This window comes from Bombus pyrosoma, linkage group LG9 (assembly GCF_014825855.1).
Source record: "Bombus pyrosoma isolate SC7728 linkage group LG9, ASM1482585v1, whole genome shotgun sequence".
In the NCBI taxonomy this organism is placed as follows: domain Eukaryota; kingdom Metazoa; phylum Arthropoda; class Insecta; order Hymenoptera; family Apidae; genus Bombus; species Bombus pyrosoma.
In genome coordinates this window covers 12,778,256-12,800,006 of record NC_057778.1, presented here as the reverse complement: position 1 = coordinate 12,800,006, position 21,751 = coordinate 12,778,256, and the positions used below count along the sequence as shown (strand labels likewise).

Sequence of the window (21,751 nt, the reverse complement as noted above, 5' to 3'; positions counted from 1 at the left end):
TAGTTTCGCGTTAGAGAAACCGCGACTCCTGGGAGACGTTTCTGCCACTAGAGTAGTTGTCTCCTCCGTCGATTCTTTATCCACCCGTCTGCTCCGTATCTGTCTGACTCATTCGTTTAATGACGACAGCGAGGCTTTTGTCGCCTGGTCATCGCGGAGGTGGCGGGTGCTGCGGGGACAAAGATTCAAAGGGATCTCGAACCAACTAGAGAGGCTTATCGGATATTAGGTTGAAAAGGTTTCCTCCCCATGTAGACGGATTAAAGGAAAGAAACCAAAGTCTTGGTATATCGGAACGTTCTCGGTGATTCGAATGCCAAGTCAAAGAGGTGTAAGTAAATGGGGTCAAGGTGGAATTGAAAACCAAAACGGAAGACAAAAAGGTATCTGGAACTGATGATAAAAGTAAACGAAGGCTTACGGGAGTGTAAAGGAAGAAAATGACTAGAAATAGATAGAATGACGAATGAAAGAAAATTAGAAACAAACGACGGAAAAGAGAAAATTAGCGATGACAGAAAGATTAATAGAAATGAAGAGAGAAAGAGGCAAAGACAGACAGACAGACAGACAGAGAGAGAGAAAGAGAAAGAAAGAAAGAGAGAAAGAGAGAGAGAGAGAGAGAGAGAGAATGCATTACCGCAATGCTAGCCCGAGATTGTGCGGCCTTAATGTGGGCTTGAAGGTGCAGAGGGGGGTGGAAATAGCGGCAGGGGTCCCGATTGCATCGGCCCTTGACAGCGTCCATGCAGACCGTCACAGAGCCGTCCTCGTTCGCCTGCACCGTCTCGAGGGGGTGCGCAAACCGGCACTCCGTCTCGCCGCGTTTGCACGCCCCGCGTTGAAACTCGCGACATACCTACAGCAAGAGCGAACACGCATGGCATGGCACTCTATCTATGTGGCCAAAGGGGTTTGAGGGGCTTGGGGTTGGGGCGCAAAACCGGGGGCAGCTCCAGGAACAGTTGGGTGAGGCGATAAACTGGTCTATCTGTACCTGTATTGCTTCTCTTTGGAAATACTATATTGTGAGTCTGTAATACGATTAGGTGGTTTGGAAATGCTTGAATACGTTGTTTGTAAGTGTACTATGAGTATAGAATGCGTTTGGCACGTTCGCATATACTTCAATAATACGTTTGGACACGTTCGTGTATGTGTGCTTATGTTGAGTTTTTACCTTTGAAACGTAGAGATGGATCGTGGGTGGTCTTTGGATTTAGGAGCTGATCTTGGGAATGGCGAAGCAACGACAAACGTTTACGGAATGGATGAAATTTGTAGAAACGTGGCTGATTTTCGCTTGGTTTCCAAAGGTCCCGTTGAAATTGTTGATGCCAGAAGGGTCTTTGATTCGTTAGCGAATATGCGTGTCGCGAATGAAAGAGGTTAGATATGCAGGAAGACGAATGGTATGCTTAAACAAACGTTGATACTGGAGCTTCGATTCACTGGAAATATAATTTCGTGGTATCTTGCAATTTTATAAAATGAAGGATTTTCCGAAATATAAGCACATACGCCGCTTCTCAAAACATAAAACTCCGAAACCAACGTTTCATTGATAATTGTTATGGAAAACACGAGTCGGCGTGACAATAGAGAAAAAGGTACAAAGGTAAAATTTATTTGACAACCTGGGACACGCAACTGATTTTCGACAAACTATTGCTAAATCGATGATCATGTGAAACATTATTTGTCAAGCAATTGGAACGCAACGTAGGAACATGGAATGATATACAGAGTATGAAAAGGAGAATGCAGAGTGGGGGATTATCGTGTGGAAGAGCGGAAGGAAGTAGACGAAGACGAAAATACCAGTATGGAAAGAATGTTCGGCTGTGAAAGTGAAGTAGTGAAAAGAAGAAGATACGTGTACGGTGATGGCAAGAGGATCGGATGATGCGAAAGAGCGCCCCATTTTTGGACGTACGGGCTTGTTCTGGAAGGCGAAAAAACAGCCTACCTTACTTTTTTTTTTTTTTTGGTTCTTCGTCTATTGCTTCTGGCCGTTAGTACGGTACCCCGATCTACTGACTTCGCTACAATACATTTCACAACTACGATGTCCATGACGTACTTTCACAATTCCTTTTTTCAATTTCATCTATGAATGTGTCTACAAACCAATTAAATTCTCCAATTGTTACGATAAACTTGATCAAAGCCTACTAAAGTTATCTAAGTTGATCATCTAATTGCAACTAATTTTATTTGAATTTTATGAGAAGATCGAACGCGATGCGTCAGAGAGCGAGACATATCAACGCCCAGAACGACGAGAGAGAAAAACAGGAAACATCTAATCACTACTCTCTACGTTGGAACTAAATACCGTGTTGAATATTGTCAAATAGGCATCGCTCACTGGTTTCAGTGTACCCTCGCCCCGCCCAATAAGGTCAGAGGACACGGAAAATTGGACGGCTATATTTCGAGAATGTGAACTAAAAAAATTATTGGAGTGTGGGGGTGGGTGTATGATGGTGGAGTTACTTTGGTTGGTGGTGGTGTGGTGTAGTATGACGGATGTCTCGACGGATGCCTCGACGGATGCATCCGAGTTTTCAGTGTTCTATCAATCGGGTTAATTCGCACATATGTTAGAGGATTCCTTGCGCATGCATCATCTACTATTTCCGGCCGTTTGTCTTCTGTGTTGCAATGCACGCCGTTTTGAAAAAATATATAGTCAGATGAACCTTTGGTAATATTTCACCGCGATTTATACGCCAGTCGCGCGAAGAAGTGCCAGTAACGAGAAACAATGAAACGGAAGAAGAAAAAGAGAAAAATTGAAATAAAACTAGAGATAAAACACTTGTTTCAAACGGCTTTTAATTTTCACGTTGTCGTTTTTGTCCGTTATCGTATCCTTTTAGTCTGTTGCGTTGATCACATGGCCAAATTTTAAGGACATACTTGATTTTGAAATATAGGAAAATTAATTTTATATACAAAATTTTAGATCTTTTAATTCACTGGACGTACGAATCACTGGACTACGTACGAATTGAAATAACGAATATTTTACTTGGTGAAATGTAACAAAAGCGGAAAATTTAATTTTTTGCCTTAATATAAATAAATAACAAATTCGACGAATTACCAGAATTCATTTCTTCGACACGAGCGTAGAATACCGAACACTGCGAATTTAAATACGAAATGTGAAATTCGATATTTTACATGAAATTTTCTGCTGACTTTCGGTAAAACATTGTCAGAAACATTTTCCGTATGAGAATTCTAACGAATCTAATTGCAAGCCAATACCGATATTCTTATTGATATGCGATCTCTAGATACAATTTCAACAAATATAAATCATGCTTACACGTTTGGAAGCTTCTTTCAACGTTAGCATGTAAATGTTATTAAGTCGTAAGCATCCTGCCGCGGGTTCGCAGTAGAGTAGGTACGTGATTAGTCAGACGGCGCGACATTTCTTCCTTTCTAGATAACATGAAATTTCTATTCCTGGGCTATCATATTCGTAATTTTCATATTCTTTGGAAATACTTTGATATTACGAAATATTTGCTTACTTCTTAAAAAATCAAAAATAAGTTTTACCGGAGCTACAGAGAGATATTAATAACGCGATAATAGCGTTAAATATCGCTACGTAATACGCTAGTTTTGGAACTAAATGAGCAAAATGATCCTTTTCTCTGTAATTTTTCTTTCCGATATGTATCAGTGAAGAAGATAAAATGTAAAATCATACGGAATACGAACTAATGTCGAAAATTTATCGACTAACGTAATTAACACGATCAGTCGTGTTTCTTCTCTGTCGACTATATATTTTTCACGGTGCATCGCGAACTCACCTAGCATTCCGTAGACCCATGCAAGTCGGTATGTTTTATTTAGCCGTAGAACGTATACGCACAACGTCCAGGGTTGGATTAATGCGGCAACCAACAATCTGCATCGTTTCTTTATCGTGTGTGTTAGAAGGTAAGACAGCAAGCGTGTGTGAGTGTAAAACATGCACCACGAGACACAATACTTAAAGGTTCGGTCCATTTCGTACGTTCGTTTGTTCTCGGAACTCGCGACTTGCCGACAGCTCGCGCTCTTCATCGGAAGTGAAAAGGCGAGATCTCGACACGGGTTTAAGCCTGGGAGCTCGTTAAGGAACGCACGCACGGAAATCGAACGATTAACGAGACACACACACACACGTACACAGGCGATACACGAATCGCATAGAACGATATCAAATATATCAAACACATAGATATGTTATGTATATAAATATAAATACATAAAGATACGAATACGAATACAAATATATGTATGTACAAACATACGAATATACGAACAAATATACACGGAGAGAGAGAGAGAGAGAGAGAGAAAGAGAGAGAGAGAGAGAGAGACAGACAGACAGACAGACAGACAGACAGACAGACAGATAGGAAAAGGGAGTGAAAGACAAAGAAATATTCGTACGAGAGAATGTGAAAGAAGAGAAGAGAAAGAAAGAGAGAGAGAGACAAACAGACAGACAGACAAAGAAATATTCGTACGAAAGAGTATGAAAGAAGAGAAGAGAAAGAAAGAGAGAGATAGAGAGAGAAAGACTGTGAAAGAGAACAGGCACGATGAACCCCTCCTTTAATTTTATTTTCTTACTAACGTTGATTAGACGCGTGTATATTAGGTATGTGCATTTGCAGCCATCAGAAGCTATATAAACATACATGTATTATTTGAGAAACTTAGAGAAAAAGTACAAGTAACAAAATCTCTAATTTCAAACGTTTTAATATAAAAATTTCAATGCTTCTAAATATTAAAGCACATTACTATACGTACTAAAGGCTCGAAAAATTCAGAACAAAATCCGCTAGATCAATAGTTCTCAATCGTTAATCTCTGCGGAGATTAGTACTTTCGCATTAGCATCTCCGAAATCGTTGAGAAATCATTAACCTATCTCGTTTCTGAGAAGAGAAGGCGAAAGAAATGCGCTTGTACCACTTTTCCACTGAACTCTCCATTTATCATCAGCTATATCTTAGGTCTTCCGTTGGTGTTGATAGCTACATGCTCGACTTCATCTCTTTTCCTGTTTAAAGTCGCACGTACGCACAATACGAACACTCCTTTTCGTGCTCGAACAAGCAAATCAAGCAAGTGGACCCAGCGTCGTTTTGAAAATAACGAGAATCGATTGCCGTTGCCAAAATTTGACCACAGAAAGAATGAAACGTGTTCGCAGCGATCCGCGCGTTCGATAGAACACGGGACAGAGTATTTACTCTCGCAAAGAATGCCTCGCGAGACGGGAACACATGATCATACACACGAAGAGGACGAAATATAGATACAGAAAGAAAGAAAGTGAAAGAGGGAATACCATAGAGTACATTGATATGCGTAGCCGCGCTCTCTGATTACCACGTTTCCGGCACGTTCACGTCGGAAACATGGACTGCTTTACGGGACGCGTAATCGCTGCTGTGTGTGCTCGTGTGTGCTCTAGTTAGTCCATCGCGATCTGTACGCACCGACGAAATCGGATTCACGAACACGGTTAATCGAATTACAAAGCGCTATGTTCTCTGTTCGTCGATGCTGAGGACTTCCGGTGCCCATGAACGCGTTTATTCCGTATCCTTCGCCGTTCCGTTTTCGATCCACGATTAAGGTACATATATATATATATTACATATATTTATATATAACATATATAAATATATATATATACCCAGCTTTTGTAATTAGCACAAATAAGAGAAAAAAAAACGGTGGAACGAAAGTATAAAGAAAAAAAAAAAAAAAGAAAAAGAAAACGAAGACAAAAAAAGGGGAGAAAAATGAGAAATAAGAAGAAGTTAAAAGTTACATACTGTCCGCTTAAGCACACACACAAAATCGAACATAACGGCGTGGAAATGAGGACGATGACTGCGTTTTATTGAAATTGTCACGTGTATGCATGTACCGTGAATGTTCACCGTGCTTGTACGTGTGCATATATATGTATGTATATGTATGTATATATATATTTTTTTTTTTACGCTTGTTCGTCGTTGTTGTGTCTATGTGTACGTGTTCTTGCGGATAGATGCATATAAAAATGTCAAAAAACTTGCATGCGATCGTATACATAATGTAAAAGCACCTCCTCCTAGCTGTAAAAGTAAACACATAAGTCGCAGTTCAACGTTCAACAATTAATAGAATTAGTAAAAAACTAGAGAGTGTGTGTATGTATGTTGACTTAAAAAAAGGAAGAAAAGGAAGACAACGATAAATATAAATATAAATCTGGCGCTGTAAAAATCAGTTACAGACAAGTATGTATACGTGTATATATATAAATATAAATAAATATATGTAGATTTAAAAAATAAAAAATATATATATCCTTTTCGTTGCCAAAAGAAATTTGTAAATACTACCGAAGATATACATATGTATATATATACACACGCACATACACACACACACACGCGCGCGCACACATATATATATATATATATGTCAAAAGACACAAGGAAAAATTAGAAGAAGCTGTAAAGAGCATTAGCTTAGTGCAGTTATGATACAATTACGCCAACGTCGCGGCGATCGATGCTTTGCCAACGATAGTTTCGTTGCTTCGCGTGCCCAGGCGGAAACGAATCGCTTCACTGGACGAAAACTTGAAAAAATTAACTTCTCAACAGGAGTCCCCTTTGGAATAGCCCTTTGTGAAATGAAACGTGACAGAGCGAGGTTTCACGTTGGGAAAGCATCGTCGCGCCAGCAGCTCTGGGCTAGCTAACAGAAGTAAAAACAAGTAAATGCGTGTATTCGCTACAGAAAGAAAGAATCAAAATTAATACTGTTAATAAATACAAGAGAGAAAAATGATAAACATGGGTAACGAACATGGGAAATTAATCTGGTAAATTAGGGCAATGTTTATCGAAAGAAAGATCGATTATCGATCAAATTCGATTTCGGTTCGAACGAATAGAAAAATATAAATAGAATAAAACAACGATACCGATTTAAAAGAGTAAGATAAATAGAAACAGAGAGGGACCTTTATATTATATCTAAGTGCCGGCCTGTATATGAAAAGAAGTCTCACATAAGTAACATGTAGTACAATAGTAAGAAAATTATTACGAGGTTACGGTATTACATCGTAGGATCGTTCGCTATATTGTGAACGTGGCGCAAATAGTAAGTTCAAGATCGTAAAGTATAACATCGATGCAAATTATACATGAACAGATAAAAAGAAAGGGAAACGAAAACGAACAGCCAAGTAAAGGGAGACGAATTAATTGACATCACTACGCTTCATTCAACTATATTGTCATTGCACTACTGTGTACGATTAGAAGAAATAAATAATGTCATCGTTTCTGCTTTCTACGGCGTTTGATTCCCTGATTGGTCAAGCTTCTTATACCAAAGTATCATCATTTTTTTTTTTTCTTTTTACTGAAATTTTATTTAATCCTTTCATAGCGTAATAAAATAACACGAAATTCAACGAATTTTTTTTATCGAGAAATATTTACGTGATAAACGCAACTAACCTGTGACGCTTCAAAATTTGCATACAATAAAGAGAACAAATACATAGGAGGATAAAAATAACTTACATGTTATCAAAAGTTAATATGTAAATTTTATAGTACTATAAATGTTCTAAATCATTTTCTCCTCTCTAGTTCTATACTGTGAAAAGATTAAACATCTGTTAACTAGCGATTTCTCTAGCACATCTCCGCATAATTAAAAGATAACAAGACCTTGGCCAATCAAGGTTAGAGATTAATTAACGTATCTAAATAGCAAAAATCCAAACATATGTTCATATCGAATATTAATAACATTATATATGGATATATGTATATACTATATATGTACATATATGTATATACATACATATATATATAAACAGGCAGCAGGCAGTTATATAATTTGAAAAGACCATCAACGATGTAACGTCCGGGAAAATATGTATATCTTCTTTTTTTATTTCTTTTATTCTTTTTCTCATATGGATGTGAAAAAAGGTTAGAGGGTTGGAGGTCGAGGAACTTCGAGATTATTCAGACGGGATCCAGTTCAGAGAGAAAGATAGAGAGAGAGAGAGAGAGAGACAGAGAGAGAGAGAATGAGAGAAAGAGAGAGAGAAAGAATGAGAGAGAAAGAGAGAGAGACAGAGAGAGAGAGAGAGAGAGAGAGAGAAAGAGAATGAAATTGGGCGTGATTCGGTTTCGTTCGTCGTTAATAACAAGAGTTATCGGAAATTTTTCAGCGTGACCTGTGTGCGAAAATTTCTACCCGATTGGTAGTAGCCTGTGGCGTTGGCTTTTCACAGAACGATTGCGATCGAAAAGAAAAAAAGTACGAAAAGAGACGACCAAAAAAAAAAAAAAAAAAAAAAAAAAAAAAAAAAAAAAAAAAAAAAAAAAAAAAAAAATATTAAATAAAAATACAGAAATAATGAAATTCTAATAATAATAGAACAATAGAAAAACGAAGATCACTTTTACGATATGCAGAGACTATTTGTTCTTGCAAGCGGCATGTATGCACTACGGAAATGTCTATAATTCTTCGAAGAGGAAAAGAAACAAAAGGTAGTACAGTTCTTAGCATACTTGGCATATATTCGATCGACTAAAAGAGCAAAAGGCACATTACATTAAGGTGAAAATAAAAATATATATATATATGTAATACATGTATGTAATACTTGAAAAATGGAAAAAAAGACTGAAGAAAGAAGAGATTTTAATCGTAGAAAATAAAGAAACGTATAATAAGAAAACCGAAAAAATATCGTAAGTAAGACACAAAAAGCACACAAACTTTCGATACTTTTGCCATTTTTTTTTCTCTTTCTTTTTACTTATCGTATCTTTCTTGTCGTAGAGAGAACTTAAAAAAAAAAAAAGATTCAATAAACAGTCTGTGCATTGTTTTTTTCAATTTCAATTATATTTCTTTTATTTGAATTCATTCGTCAATAAATTTCATTGTTGACCCGAACTTAGTGCAAGTCATTCGAGTGGTTTACATCACAAATAGATATATCGTTTACGATATACTAATTATCATCATTAATCATACGTTACCAAATATTATAATAATTATAATTATTACCGTTAAAGACCAATTTGTTGGTTAGCTGATAAAGTCGATCGATAATAGTTTCCGAATTCTATTTGCAATAATTGTTGTTTAATTAACGATATTACATATTCCATAATAATTCATAATATTCCTTTTTTCCGTATTCTTTTTTCTTTTTCGTTCGTACTTAATCGTAAAGTCCTAATATCATTACTTTAGACGAGGGAGAGAGGACAGTACAAAAACTTGAAACAAGTATTTTCTTGGACATACGGAATAATTGTGGAAGGTACTGGGAGAAGGTCAAACACCACGAAATGTCGTACGAAAATTGAATAAGAAAGAAAAAAAAGAAACAAAAAACGCTCGATAAATCACGTCGTATTCACGCGTAAACAACGTGTGTAAAAAGAAAAGACACTTTTATAAATCCCAGGCTGGAAATTTCGTTAAAAAGACGATAAAATGTCAAATTGACGTATCGTTGGATCAATCGATACGCGTATGAAAAGAAAGTATCAAAAATTCAACGAGAAATAATCGAATATGCCACAAACAGGTGGAATGTATCAAACTAAGTGCAGTTTATTCTCAGCTCTCGTTCTCCTCGATACAAAACACAATCAGTTAATTTGTTAACCTACCTACTATGTACACGTGTTACTATGCGCGTCTGCATGGTCGGCGCATAAAAACGTATTCTGTATACGTATGTAAGTGCATAGATTCTTTAAAGCGTTGTTAAAATACCATTTTGGAAATATGTGCAACGATCTTCGATGTTTCTCCAAGGAAAATGTAAAACTTCGTACGACGAAAGTTTCATTATTTTACCTGCACTTTAAACCATCCATTTTACACGAATTATATTTTGTTAAAGAAATAGGAACGCTATATAATGACAGTTTTTAATTATTCGAATCGCGACGAATGATCTTTATTTGTATTCGACCCGGTAACTCCACGGAACATGTTACGTCTAACATATCGTTTAAGTTTTGCTTTTGGAGAATGTTCTCTTCCTCGCGTCGCCTGTATGTTACTCCCGCGATATCGTTTACCGTTCATCGATTAATCTTCTCTTTATTAAACATCGCGTGCATGTAACAAGTACGTACTTTCGTTTATCTTGTCGTCGTTGGTAAACTTCACCGAATACGCCTCTTCGTCAACTTTATTTATTAACCGCAAATATCCAACAGATATAGAAGTTTCTCAGTACTTTGTTAAAATAATGTTTCCGAATGCTCTCGGTGTTTATAATTACTTGAACGACAGTAAATCAGAAACTCTCTTTCTACTTAAGTTAAAGATCTTATTTTTGAAAATTCTTAATTTTCAGAATTTTTCTTTGAATAATGTTTATGTACAAATATATAGCTACATATTTCGAGAGTCGTTTGAACAATCGCTAACCATCGATTTTTCTTCTTCCTCTCTGTTTTTGCAGGAAAACAAAGAGAATAGAGCGGAAGAGAGAGAGAGAGAGAGAGAGAGAGAGAGAGAGAGAAACAGCAGAGATTTCTGTAGCTGTCCATTTGCGCACGAGTTGGTCTCGTTACCGGTCCAATACACGGAAAACGTATTAAATTCGCTTTCTACGAAGAGCAGTTTCTTGTTCCGGAGAAAAAACGGAGAGGGAAGCTCCATTTCACAAACGATCCGCGAGAGTTTCGCGCGCCGATACTCTACCAGCCCCCAAGCCGCCCCTTTGCTCGCCGATTTTATTCATTTTCTCTGCGATACCGCCGCGTGAAACTTGCTAATTCCGCGAAAGCCATCGGGTGAAAGAAACGATACAGGCCCCGGGGAAATCTATAAACTCGAACATTATCAAACTTATAACAAGACAAACGCTTACCAATTTTTTCGAGACTTGTGCACACGCGCGCGCATACGTTAAGAGACATTATCGTCCCTTTACGTTTTACATGCGTTCCTTAGCAAGAGATCGGAACATTTGCGAGTCTTAATTAAATCCGTCGTTATCAGTCGTTATCGTTTCGAGGGATGAAAATACCTGCTCCGTACCTCGTAGACGTTGCTTCAGAGACACGATGCAATTTTATGGGTTTGTCTCGACGAACTATGGAAATACGGTTCTTGTTAGAATTTATCTCTCTGCCGGTGCTTGCGATAGTTGATGGGTAGAATGAGGAGGGATCGCATTTGAAATTGTGAAATTGGTTATGTTTCTTAATTTTTCATCGTCGTTCTACTTGCCCATGCTTTACGTACTGTTCTTGGACTTAATTTTACTTCGTTTTCGATCGACTGTTCTCGAAGAGACTCGTCGAAGATCGTTGCATAGTTTCGCCCAGTATCTTACAACTTACCCTCCTCTCTAATAATAATAGTAATTATCATCACGTTTTCTTATCGTTGCCATTAATAGCTGCTTCGAACGAACCTTATCCAATATACAATCTCCAAAAAACGAAAAAAAGAAAGAAAGGAAAGAAAAAATAAGAACCGGTCGCCACTGGCGACACTATCCTCGAGAACTCTATCCTCTACCGTCGTGTAATGCAATACTCTTAATCGAAATTTCCGTACATCATATACGTACAGTGCTATAATAACCATAAGTGATTACTAAAAAGATTATATAGAAATCGTAGAGTCACAACGTTTATCAAGGCATCCGATAGAATTGCCTAGTTCCACTCTCGAACCTCGTGTCCTTGTCTAGGAACACGATTCTCCATTTTGTTTCGTCATTAACGAGCTTCGTTTCGCTCCAATTCTCCTGGCTACGAACGATCTGTGAAATCATCGCCACGGTGCAATTTCGTACGGATGATCCGGCGCGATGTAATTAAGCTTCCGACAATTCGATCTCGAACAGCATCGAAAAATAATTTGCTCGTCCAGCCGGAATGGACGACAACGAAGCTGAATATTTCGCGAGGTGTTTCTTTGTTTGGGGGAGCGGGGGTTATACATATGCTTCACATCGCACGCGGATTACACTATTTATTGGATATAATGTATATAAATATAAGATTTATCGTGGGTTGTCGAACGTATTTCTGCTCATCTTCTTCATGATTTTTCGAAGGATCAATTCCAGCCTAGGGGTTGTTGCCTCTTTTCCCTTTAAAAAATCTCGATATTCTCCCGAACAATTTCGAAATTAACCTTAACCGGTCTCTTCTTGCCAAAAGTATAAAAAAATAAACGAAAATTCGTCCGATATCGAAGCAAACTCGGCATATGATACGTGACCAGACATCGATCCAATAGAAAATCCGCGAGAAAGCAACGAGGCACAAATGGAACGATCTATAACCACGCCAATGATATAAACGCGCGAAAGGAAGATAAAAGGTAAAAGAAAAAGAAACAAGGAAAGAAGAGAACTGCATCGACGATCGATTTCAATAATACGCGTGGACGTAGATCAGGTTGTGGATCGGGTGATGGTGGGCGTGAGGATTGTGCAACGGGGTACAGAAGGAGGTAGTGGTGATAGTGGTTGGGGATGGTGGATGATTGACAGATTGCATCGTGGAAACGGGCGACACCTGATTGGGGGGACCGGCCGGCACTTGGTACACGGTATTGGGCGCGGCCATCGGGCACCTTGAGGCCCCGGCTGCGCCGTGTTGGGCCCCATGCTGTTGTTGTTGTTGTTGTTGCTGTTGTTGTTGTTGTTGAATGTAGTTTGGTGGTAGACATACCTCGAGGCGGTCGGTACGTGGCATCTTCTGCGGCATCGCCACCGTCTGCGGCACCACGCCCAATGGGCTTCCGACTCCTGTTGGATCCGCCGGGCCCATGATCGCTGGCATGATCGGACTAGGCGCAAAATACGGGCTGTACGTGTTGCCAACTTGAGGCATACCAGTCAGGTACGGATTCGTCGCCTGCGAAAACACACCCGGAAAGTATCCAGGTAACACGGATTAGAACAAACCTATCCCCACCTACGCTCCACGCGATGTCGTCATCGTATGTGGCCCGCAATTTTATTATGCTAGAGCTCTTCGCTTGTTCGACCCCCTTATTCTATCCCTGACATAAGCGCGGTACAGTAGCCCCACCCTTATTTTAGCTGTGCTATTCGTGAACAACAATTTTGTATTGTCAATATTGCGGTCAATATGATCGAGACTTTGCGAGAGGTTTGAGAGATAATTATTATTAAAATTAAGGATCAATTTACGATTAAAAATATCCCGCAAACGGACTTTGCTTCGATCAACGAGTATTATATCTCTCCTTTTATAAATCATCGAACAATACGCTATTCTTTTCATCGCGGGAGAAAATTGAATACCGTCGCGAAGTATCGTGACGATACACGGTCGATTCCACTCGTACAGTATTAAAACGAATTTAATTCATATAAATATATGCAAGAAAAAAGAATTCAGCTGAAGAATGATAGAAGATCAAAGAATATGAAATTTAGTTCAAAGGTTAGTAAAATTCAGTGGCGAAGATTTTTCCGTTTCCTCAAAACTAAACAACGAGCAACCATGTAAACGCTTAATCGAACGATTCGGACAAATTACCTCGAGCGTTAAATTATCTCGTACGAATCGAGCTAACAACAATTTTAACCAATCTAGAGGAAAATTGTAACGAGTGGAAATTAGCGAAGAAAAGAATAGGATATATGGCTCGCCAAGTCTTAATCGTTCGTTTCTTTCTCGGTGGTAACCGCTACTTTAAACGACAAGCGCGCGTTCCCATAAGAAGCGTTTGGTTTTGCAGAGAACGGGCTTCCCAGAACCGAAGGCAGGTAATTTGAAGCGCAGCCGAATGAGCTGAACGCCCGTTCCTTCTTCTTCTTCTTAAGGACCTGTGTGCTTGTATCCTTCGAACTTTCGCCGAGTTCACGCCATCACGTGGTATAGAAGCTTCCAAGGCAACCGAGGAACGCTAACCGCCGAAAAACTTTCAACTGCGCGATAATGACCGTTGACCCGGAAAACGATTTTCCAGTTACTCTCCGGGCAAACAATAATCTGTTGGCGGGAAGTCAGCGTACCTCGATTATTCGCCATTTGCTCGCGTTTCTCTCGTTCTTCAGTCGATTTCCCGTATCGAACCGACGCTGCATCCAACGATCTTACTGGACCAAATGACATATTACGATCTTGTATACATTTAATTACGGTCGAAACTGTTCAAAGTGATAAAGATTGCCCGATTTAAACACGAGAAAATATATTTTTATTCTCTTCTTCTCGCATAAGATAATAATATGTATATATATCGTTTATAACTGCAGTTCGGGTCTCAGTTACGTTGTCTTTATAAATTTAAAAAAAAAAAAGATAAAGAAAAATTTGACACGTACGATATTCATATCCTTCGTCTTGCTTATACTATAAACCCCCTGTATATACGATATATTTATTTCCAAAGCGCGATGTTAACATTTTCTATAATTAATAATTTTACAAAAAAAAAGTTCAATCTATTATTTCTTCCTACATGTTCTGAATAATTTTTACGTATATACACATACAACCTTGTCGCATATTCAAAAGTTCTAGAAAAAAACTACGCGCGCGTTCTTAAAACGTATTGTATGGAAAAATAAGCGGAATAGAATAAGTAGATATTATCGAATTTAAACATGTTTCATGAAGAACGAGAGAAACTCGGCGATTTAACTGTTTGTTGGCCGCAAAATAATTCATGCTTTCGAGGAGAACCCTCTAAAGGAAAAACTTTATCGTGACATACAGAGAAACTTCTTATATTTCGATAAAAACAAAACGAAATATTTCGTAAAGCATGCAGATCAAGTCTCAATCTTAATTTACAGTGCGGCACTCTTTTAAAAACAAGTCGAAGCTTTCATACAAACGCTTACTAGACTTACAGGCACACTAACTTGCGCGACAGCGACGCCACCTTGCAAATCTGTTCCTTTCTAATTGCCTTCTAATCATACGTATTAAAATTAAAGATTTTTCCACAAAATTTATATATAATAATGATTACGCTAATAAGAAAAAAAGAATATATATATATATATATAACAGTTCGAGTAGATTTGTTATAGAGGGTCGGCGCCGTCGCGTGCACTTTAATTAACTAAAAAATTAGTGGAAGCCAACCAAAACCAGGAGTTACCATAAAGGCGTGGGTAGCGAGAAGTTGCTGCTGGATTTGCTGTTGAAGGTGATGGTGTGGTGCCGGAGGTGCCGGTGCCTCCTGTTCACCAATGACGTAATTGGAGAACACACCAACAATCAACCACAACCACGAGAGCCACAGCGGCAAACATAGGGGACAGACAGGCAGTCATACGAGTAGTATAGGGTTCGATGTCACGTAGCAACGACTATGAATTATTATGTCATGAAATAAAGAAGTAGGTGGGCGTAATTATGATGGTTTGATTTCTTGGTGAAAATTTCCTTTAGACGCCGAGATATCATTACTGGGGAACGAAATTTTACGTTATTCACAACCTTTAAATTCATTTCAATTTTCATTTTTTGCACGTGCACGCATTCGAAAGAGAGACCACTCTATTAACCCCTTGCCTTATAATATCGAGTCGTAATATACTTGTTTAGCCAAGGTAAATCAAAGAAGGCAGGTTCTAAATTGACTTTCAGATCGACAAGTACGTAAATACGTACAATTTGTCGATATACCGCATCTGATATGACGTTGCAACATTCTTGCAGTACAAACACACGAGTAATTCGGAACACTCGTTACTCAAACCTTTTGCTTTTCAAGATCCGACGATACATATTTTATCTCTTGTCAACGATTTTACGTGTTACTTATATATTATTATTTGCGACAAACGAAAAGTTTCGTTACTCGTAAAAATTTAGCAACATTCGTGTTCTAGGGTTGCCCAGCAAACACGAAAATATTGTTACAGGCAAGGGATTAAACGACTGATCATCTTTCGTAATTTACATATTTATCGCTATAATTTCTTTCTTTTTTCAATGATTGCAGTAGATTTTGTGGATTCGCCAAATGGTATGTATTATGATTTAAAAAAAAAAAAGAGAGAAAAAGAAATACTTTGACGAACCAACAAAATAATCGTTTGCTTTTTCAATTTAAAATGTCGTGGTATCCGACGGCAATCTAGGAGAACTAATAATTGTAACTACGGTCTTTTCTCTATTTAGCTATTTGATTTTTCAACAAATATTGACTGTCTATCGAGAATCATGGATAAATTAAAGGAATAGGGGGTGACACTGACCAAAAACATGCGGCGTGCTAAAATTTACTCTCTGAGGTTTTATCTTTCGGTGCAATGCCCGCAAATATAAAGAACGTCGGCAAATAAGAACGACTAGGTGTGATATTCTTCAAAAACTTTAAACGATTTATATCGTCCAAGTCTAACTTAGACATCGAAGCACACGAAACAAGATATTCTTCCAAAGAGTCTAAATTTTTTAAAATATGTATATGCTAATTTTTTAAATGCACATCTTATCGAGACATTAACAACGATAAAATCTGTCAAAGAAGTGATTCGATCGAGTATTCAGCGAGACAAAGAATCTTTAATTATCATAGGATAAATATAATTTTTGATAAGAAACTGGCAACGGTACACCTTATCGTTAATCATTTACATGGCGTTACCTACCAAAAAGGTAATCTAGTGGTAGTCGTCGACTAACACAGACAAAACTCAAGATCTCTCGATCGTGGTAAAAAGAAAAATGTGTGGATGTGTGAACAGCAGAAGACGTGGTGCAACGAATGTGTTAAAGTTCGGACATACCACTGCTGGTACCTGACCAGGCACTAATGGTTGGGCCGGTGTAAGACCCATCTGCTGCATCAGCGCATTCTTCAGAGCTAAATGATTACGCCCGTTTATCAAAAGCTGGTCCTTCAGGTGCTGCGGTGGATGGAAATATTTGCACGGCGGTTTTTCGCGATTACATCGGCCCTGAAACAGAAATAAAACCCAATATGTTACGATCGACTCTGGACATCGTGTCTACGGCCGTAGATTGCCTTTCACGCATATATAGGCTACGTTTCGTTCGCACAAGTACAGAGAGTATCAAACCAAAAGAACAGGATTCCTTTCTATATATATCTAACAGATATATTTGGCGCAGATAAAATGTTATCATCGATAAAAGTAGATAAGATAGCATAGAATTAACAAGAAACGTTAACGCAGGAAATTCCTCTTCGAGCACATGAGGACTCGAGCTTGTACAAGTGGCAGAGGAGCACGATTAAACGCAATTTTAATTACAGAGCCTTCTCCAACGTGAACAATATTCCCACGAAAGGTCCACGCGTGCGATAACACGACACCATTACACGCGTCGCAATGTAATCGCGCAGTAATCTTACGTGCGCACACAGCCTATCTGCAATTTGCCCGTAAGTGAAACACGCTCACGTACAAGTGGTTTATAATGCAGCTAATATCGAAAGCTCTGCCTTCCTCTCTCTAGATTTTCCGCCCTCTCGTAACTTGGGTGCCGTAGCGAGCTTTAACGTGATTTCAGGCTTCTGCGCATCGTTGCGCTGCTGTGGGAGTAAGTGGTATAATTAAAAAAAAAAAAAAAGAAAAAAAAGGAAAAGGAGAGAGCAATATGATTCAAAAAGTTCTCATTAACGATTCAGAAAAATGCAGTTCTCGTTGGAAATTCGAAATATTGGGATTGAAACGGTGTTTATGGTTCTTTAACAAGAACGAAGGCAACGAAATTAACATTGATCTACCATTTTATAATAGCGTTTCATTCGACACGACGGGTTCAAATAAGCTACTTTTAAGCCAAGTTCCATCTCGACAACCATGACACGGAAGTTTGCGTGGAAGTCAGAGATGGATAAGCAGGTGGATAGGACGTAATCCCTATTCATCGCATCGTGAAACAAGTGTCAAGACGCGTTTGCGTCAAATGAACGTACACTCGTTGAAAATGCGTCCTGCCGATTTTTCTTCGCTTTGTCCTAAATCGTTCGTTGGTTTGCGTGAAACACAAACTTTTTATGACGACAATTTTTAATAGCAAGTCCTCAATGATATCGGCAGGTAGTGACTATTCTCACTAATAATATTATTGAATTGAAAGTAATTTTGTCAAATTAGATCGGCTAAGATTATCGATCTTGTGCAGGCATCTTGACATCATTTTTTAACGACACCCTGCAGAGTTACAGGCAGCAGGGAGAAAGGAAGATCATAGGAAAGGAAGGAGCGGAGAGGACAGAAGATACGAAGAAGATTGGAGACAGAGGATCGAGGAAGAAAGAGAGAGAGAGTCAAGAACAAGGTCAGGCGGTGTCACGATGGTACTAATTAGACCCTAACAATATTAGTTCAGGTAAGACGTCTAGGATGGCGAAGGTGAGGCAACAGCAGCCGGTAGGCAGCCGTGCTTTCTTACGGAAATCCAGTGGCTTTCCATAATAGCAGCTTGCAAGCGTGAAACCGACCTCGGAGGATGGGCTCGTCTGTGAAGGGATGCCTCCTCAAATATCGCCTAATTAAGCACATTCGAGGAGTTTCGAGGAATAATGTGTACCAGCCAGCGAGAAACTTTCGACCCACTGAGAACGCAATTGCCCCTCATCTCCTTCTCTCTCTACCTTGTCTTCTCTCTGCTTTTACATATAGCTGTTTCTATCTTCCATCAATGTTTCTAACTTTTCTCTTTTATCCTCTTGTTTTCTTTTCCGTATTTAGTACCACTTTACTCTCTACTTAATTTATCGCTTCACTCTTTTCTTTATCTTTTTCTCTATGTTTCTTTCTCCTCTCCTTTTCGCTTTCTTTACTATATATACAGGTATCTTTCCACTTTACCACGATTTTTGCTCTTTGCTCTTACCTCCTTTCGTCTCTTCCGCCCTCGCTGCGATATAAACGAATGTCGAGCGTGAAAACTATCGCCGCTAACACTAACGCGAACAAGCCGCGAGTTTTTTCATAAACCTCGAAGCGGAACTCTTTGCTCGGGACAAACTACGAGTTGAGCAGTTGTACGAACGTTGTCTAGCTTGTTTGCGATGTTTCAGCGGTTTTGCGATTGCAGCAGAGAGCCAGAAAAATTTGATTTTCTACAACGAAAGTAGATTTGTATTTTGCTCGTTTGCCCTTCCACCAAAGCATCATAGCCTATCTACACGTGCTACTTTTCCTATAATCTATAATATTGCGCAAATCGATAGTTCGTAGATTCCACTAGATTCTTGCGATTAGTCCAACATCTGTTTCGATATTTAGTTTCACAGATCGATCACTTGCAACAGTATTTCACAGAAAAAGGCATTATATTAGGTTTTATACAAAGTATTATGCTAGAGTGCGAGAAACTATGTAGATTCTATAACAGATAACCTGCTACTTTCCAATTGTAGCGCAATAATAAACGTAAATCGATTCGAACACTCGAAAATGATACGCAACTGCGATGCAAATGTCGTGTTCCACTCGGGTAATAACACTTCAAACGCTATCAAACTTTTCTGAAATATCACGCGATACACGCGTTATTCTAAGGCCTCGATTAATTTCGGGACGATCTCCTGCGCTTTCTCGTAAAAGATTCCTCTTCGCAGTGGGGAACGCAATCGCGAAGAACATAATCTTCGATTGCTGCGCTGTAGCTCCTGCCAGACTCTAACATGGCGTCGGTTGAACTTAATAATAAACAGAGGAACGCATTATCATCGGGATGCAAATAACGGCAGTTTCCTTGGAATTTAAAGCGAGCGTATATTTTAGACGGTGCTAACTGGCGAGCGTAGTATTAAAGTTGATTTAAAGGGTCTACTGATAAGAAACAGCATTCTCCGGGGAACCATGCGAAATGTTCCTTCCCTCCTAATTTTAACGAAACTTTAATGATATTTAGGGGAGGAGAAGATATATGTATGTATAAATACGGCGTCACAATAAAGAGATTTAACGCTTTGCGAATTCACAGTACTCGTCCAGAGTAGGTAAATACCACGTAAATTCTAAAATCAATCTTTACAACGAGAAATACAAAATGTTTAATGATATCGAACGCTTTATTTACAATGATTATTAGTTTAACTTTTTAATCAAAAACGGTACGTTACCGTGTAACTGGATTAAAATATCGATTATAGAGAATTAGTAAAATTGCCAGCAAATGGAACAAACTTTGCATAATATAAATACACGAGTATATTATTATTACGTATCCGTTGCATGGCGTAACAGAAGATGGCGATTAAAGTACATCTCGCTACATTCACGAGCAAATTGCTGGTTACGGAAACAAGAGTATGAGATAAGGGTAAGAAGGTGAAATCGAGGGGATGGAAAATCAACCGGACGGCCTAAATCGAAGGTTACCGACACCTCAGCTGGCATTCGTTCGTACATAAATCATTGATCCATAGCGGGCAGGTGTACCATGAGCAAAAAATATTCCACTCGGAGGAGAGTGGTCAAGTAACTCGAACCTTCTAACAGTTTCGACTTTCTGGCGTCACTGAGGGAGCGGCGGAGAAAGAAGACAGAGTGCGAGATGGGGTCGACTCAATTACAGTCGCTGAACGACGCGATAATTGGGATCAAGATTGATTGTCTTCCTTTCGGTTGGTCTGACCTTTCGCGAGCGAGAAAACAACTGCTGCCTGTTCTTTTCTCCGCTCCTATACCCAAGCTAGAACGTGCGAACGGTCGCGGCCCCACTCGAACAAATTGTTACCGCAACGGAAACATATGCTCGAGGGATACACGTCGAAAGTCTCATTGCATTTGCATTTGTTAGGAGCGCCGTGAACGTTTTTGAATTAAGTAGAATAAGAAATCGAAGATAAAAGAGATTTTGCGCGTGATATTTTCTACGTCAACCTTTGAAATGCGTTACTATCGGTAAAGTAACGGGGTATAAGATTTTTCATACGCTAAAGTTTGTAACTTTCAACGGCGAAATTAATTTGAACGAAACTATGTCCGCGTCAAAAGTCGCGTTAGTTTCGTCAAATATAGAAGCAAAAATTCTGGTATTATCTCGCATAGCAACATCGAAGACGATGATGAAAAACTGTTTTACAGAGGATAACTAATACTTTTACCAAACGTTGCTCCGTTATCACCGTTTAAGATCGTGGATGCGTTTAATCGAATGAATGGCGAATCGAACGATTCAAAGGCGGGATCTGTGGTTGAAAACTAGAGTACGGCGAAATGCCTGCAGCGATAGTTAATTTTAATTTTGGTTGCGTTAGGGGATTTGTTTGCACGGACCAAGCGAGAGTATAGATATAGACATAAAAGCTTGACGGGAAGAAACTAAAGTATGAATATAAAAAATACGAGTGAAAATATTTGCAAGTTGGAAAACTTTGTAAACTCGATTCTTACAACCCCGCAATCGTCCCAGAAAGACAAACGAAATCAAATATTTTTTCTCTGGAAATCTTCCTGAAAGCGTCAAAAAGGATCCCGACCAAACATACCCTCCCAACAGTCTTAAAAAACGAGAGGGAAGAAAGTAGACGGAGCGGTAAGACGACAAACAAGTGAGAAATGTGGAAAAACGAAGAAAGGGAGAGAGAGATAAAGGCAGCAGGAGGGGTGGTAGGGGTTGCTCGCTTCATGGTTGCAGAAGGTCGACGTCGAGCAACCTTTTTCACCTCGATAAAGCCTTGTCGTCGTAGGTGGCCGACGAACACGATC

The 21,751-nt window shown here is 38.9% G+C and overlaps 1 protein-coding gene across 16 annotated transcripts in view; it reads right to left on the bottom strand.

Annotated features, from left to right (window-relative positions):
• Positions 1 to 21,751, bottom strand: part of LOC122570930 (mediator of RNA polymerase II transcription subunit 12-like) — a 406,261-nt gene that overhangs the window by 23,064 nt on the left and 361,446 nt on the right. For 9 of the 16 annotated variants that reach the window (XM_043733933.1, XM_043733932.1, XM_043733931.1 and 6 more), the window contains 4 exons: positions 16,844 to 17,014; positions 15,205 to 15,285; positions 12,792 to 12,977; positions 641 to 859 (listed from right to left, as the gene is read on the bottom strand). In XM_043733933.1, coding sequence (XP_043589868.1) covers positions 641 to 859; positions 12,792 to 12,977; positions 15,205 to 15,285; positions 16,844 to 17,014 — 657 coding nt within the window. The remainder of the gene's footprint in view (positions 1 to 640; positions 860 to 12,791; positions 12,978 to 15,204; positions 15,286 to 16,843; positions 17,015 to 21,751) is intronic. The other 7 variants (XM_043733939.1, XM_043733944.1, XM_043733946.1 and 4 more) reach the window with 3 other exon arrangements.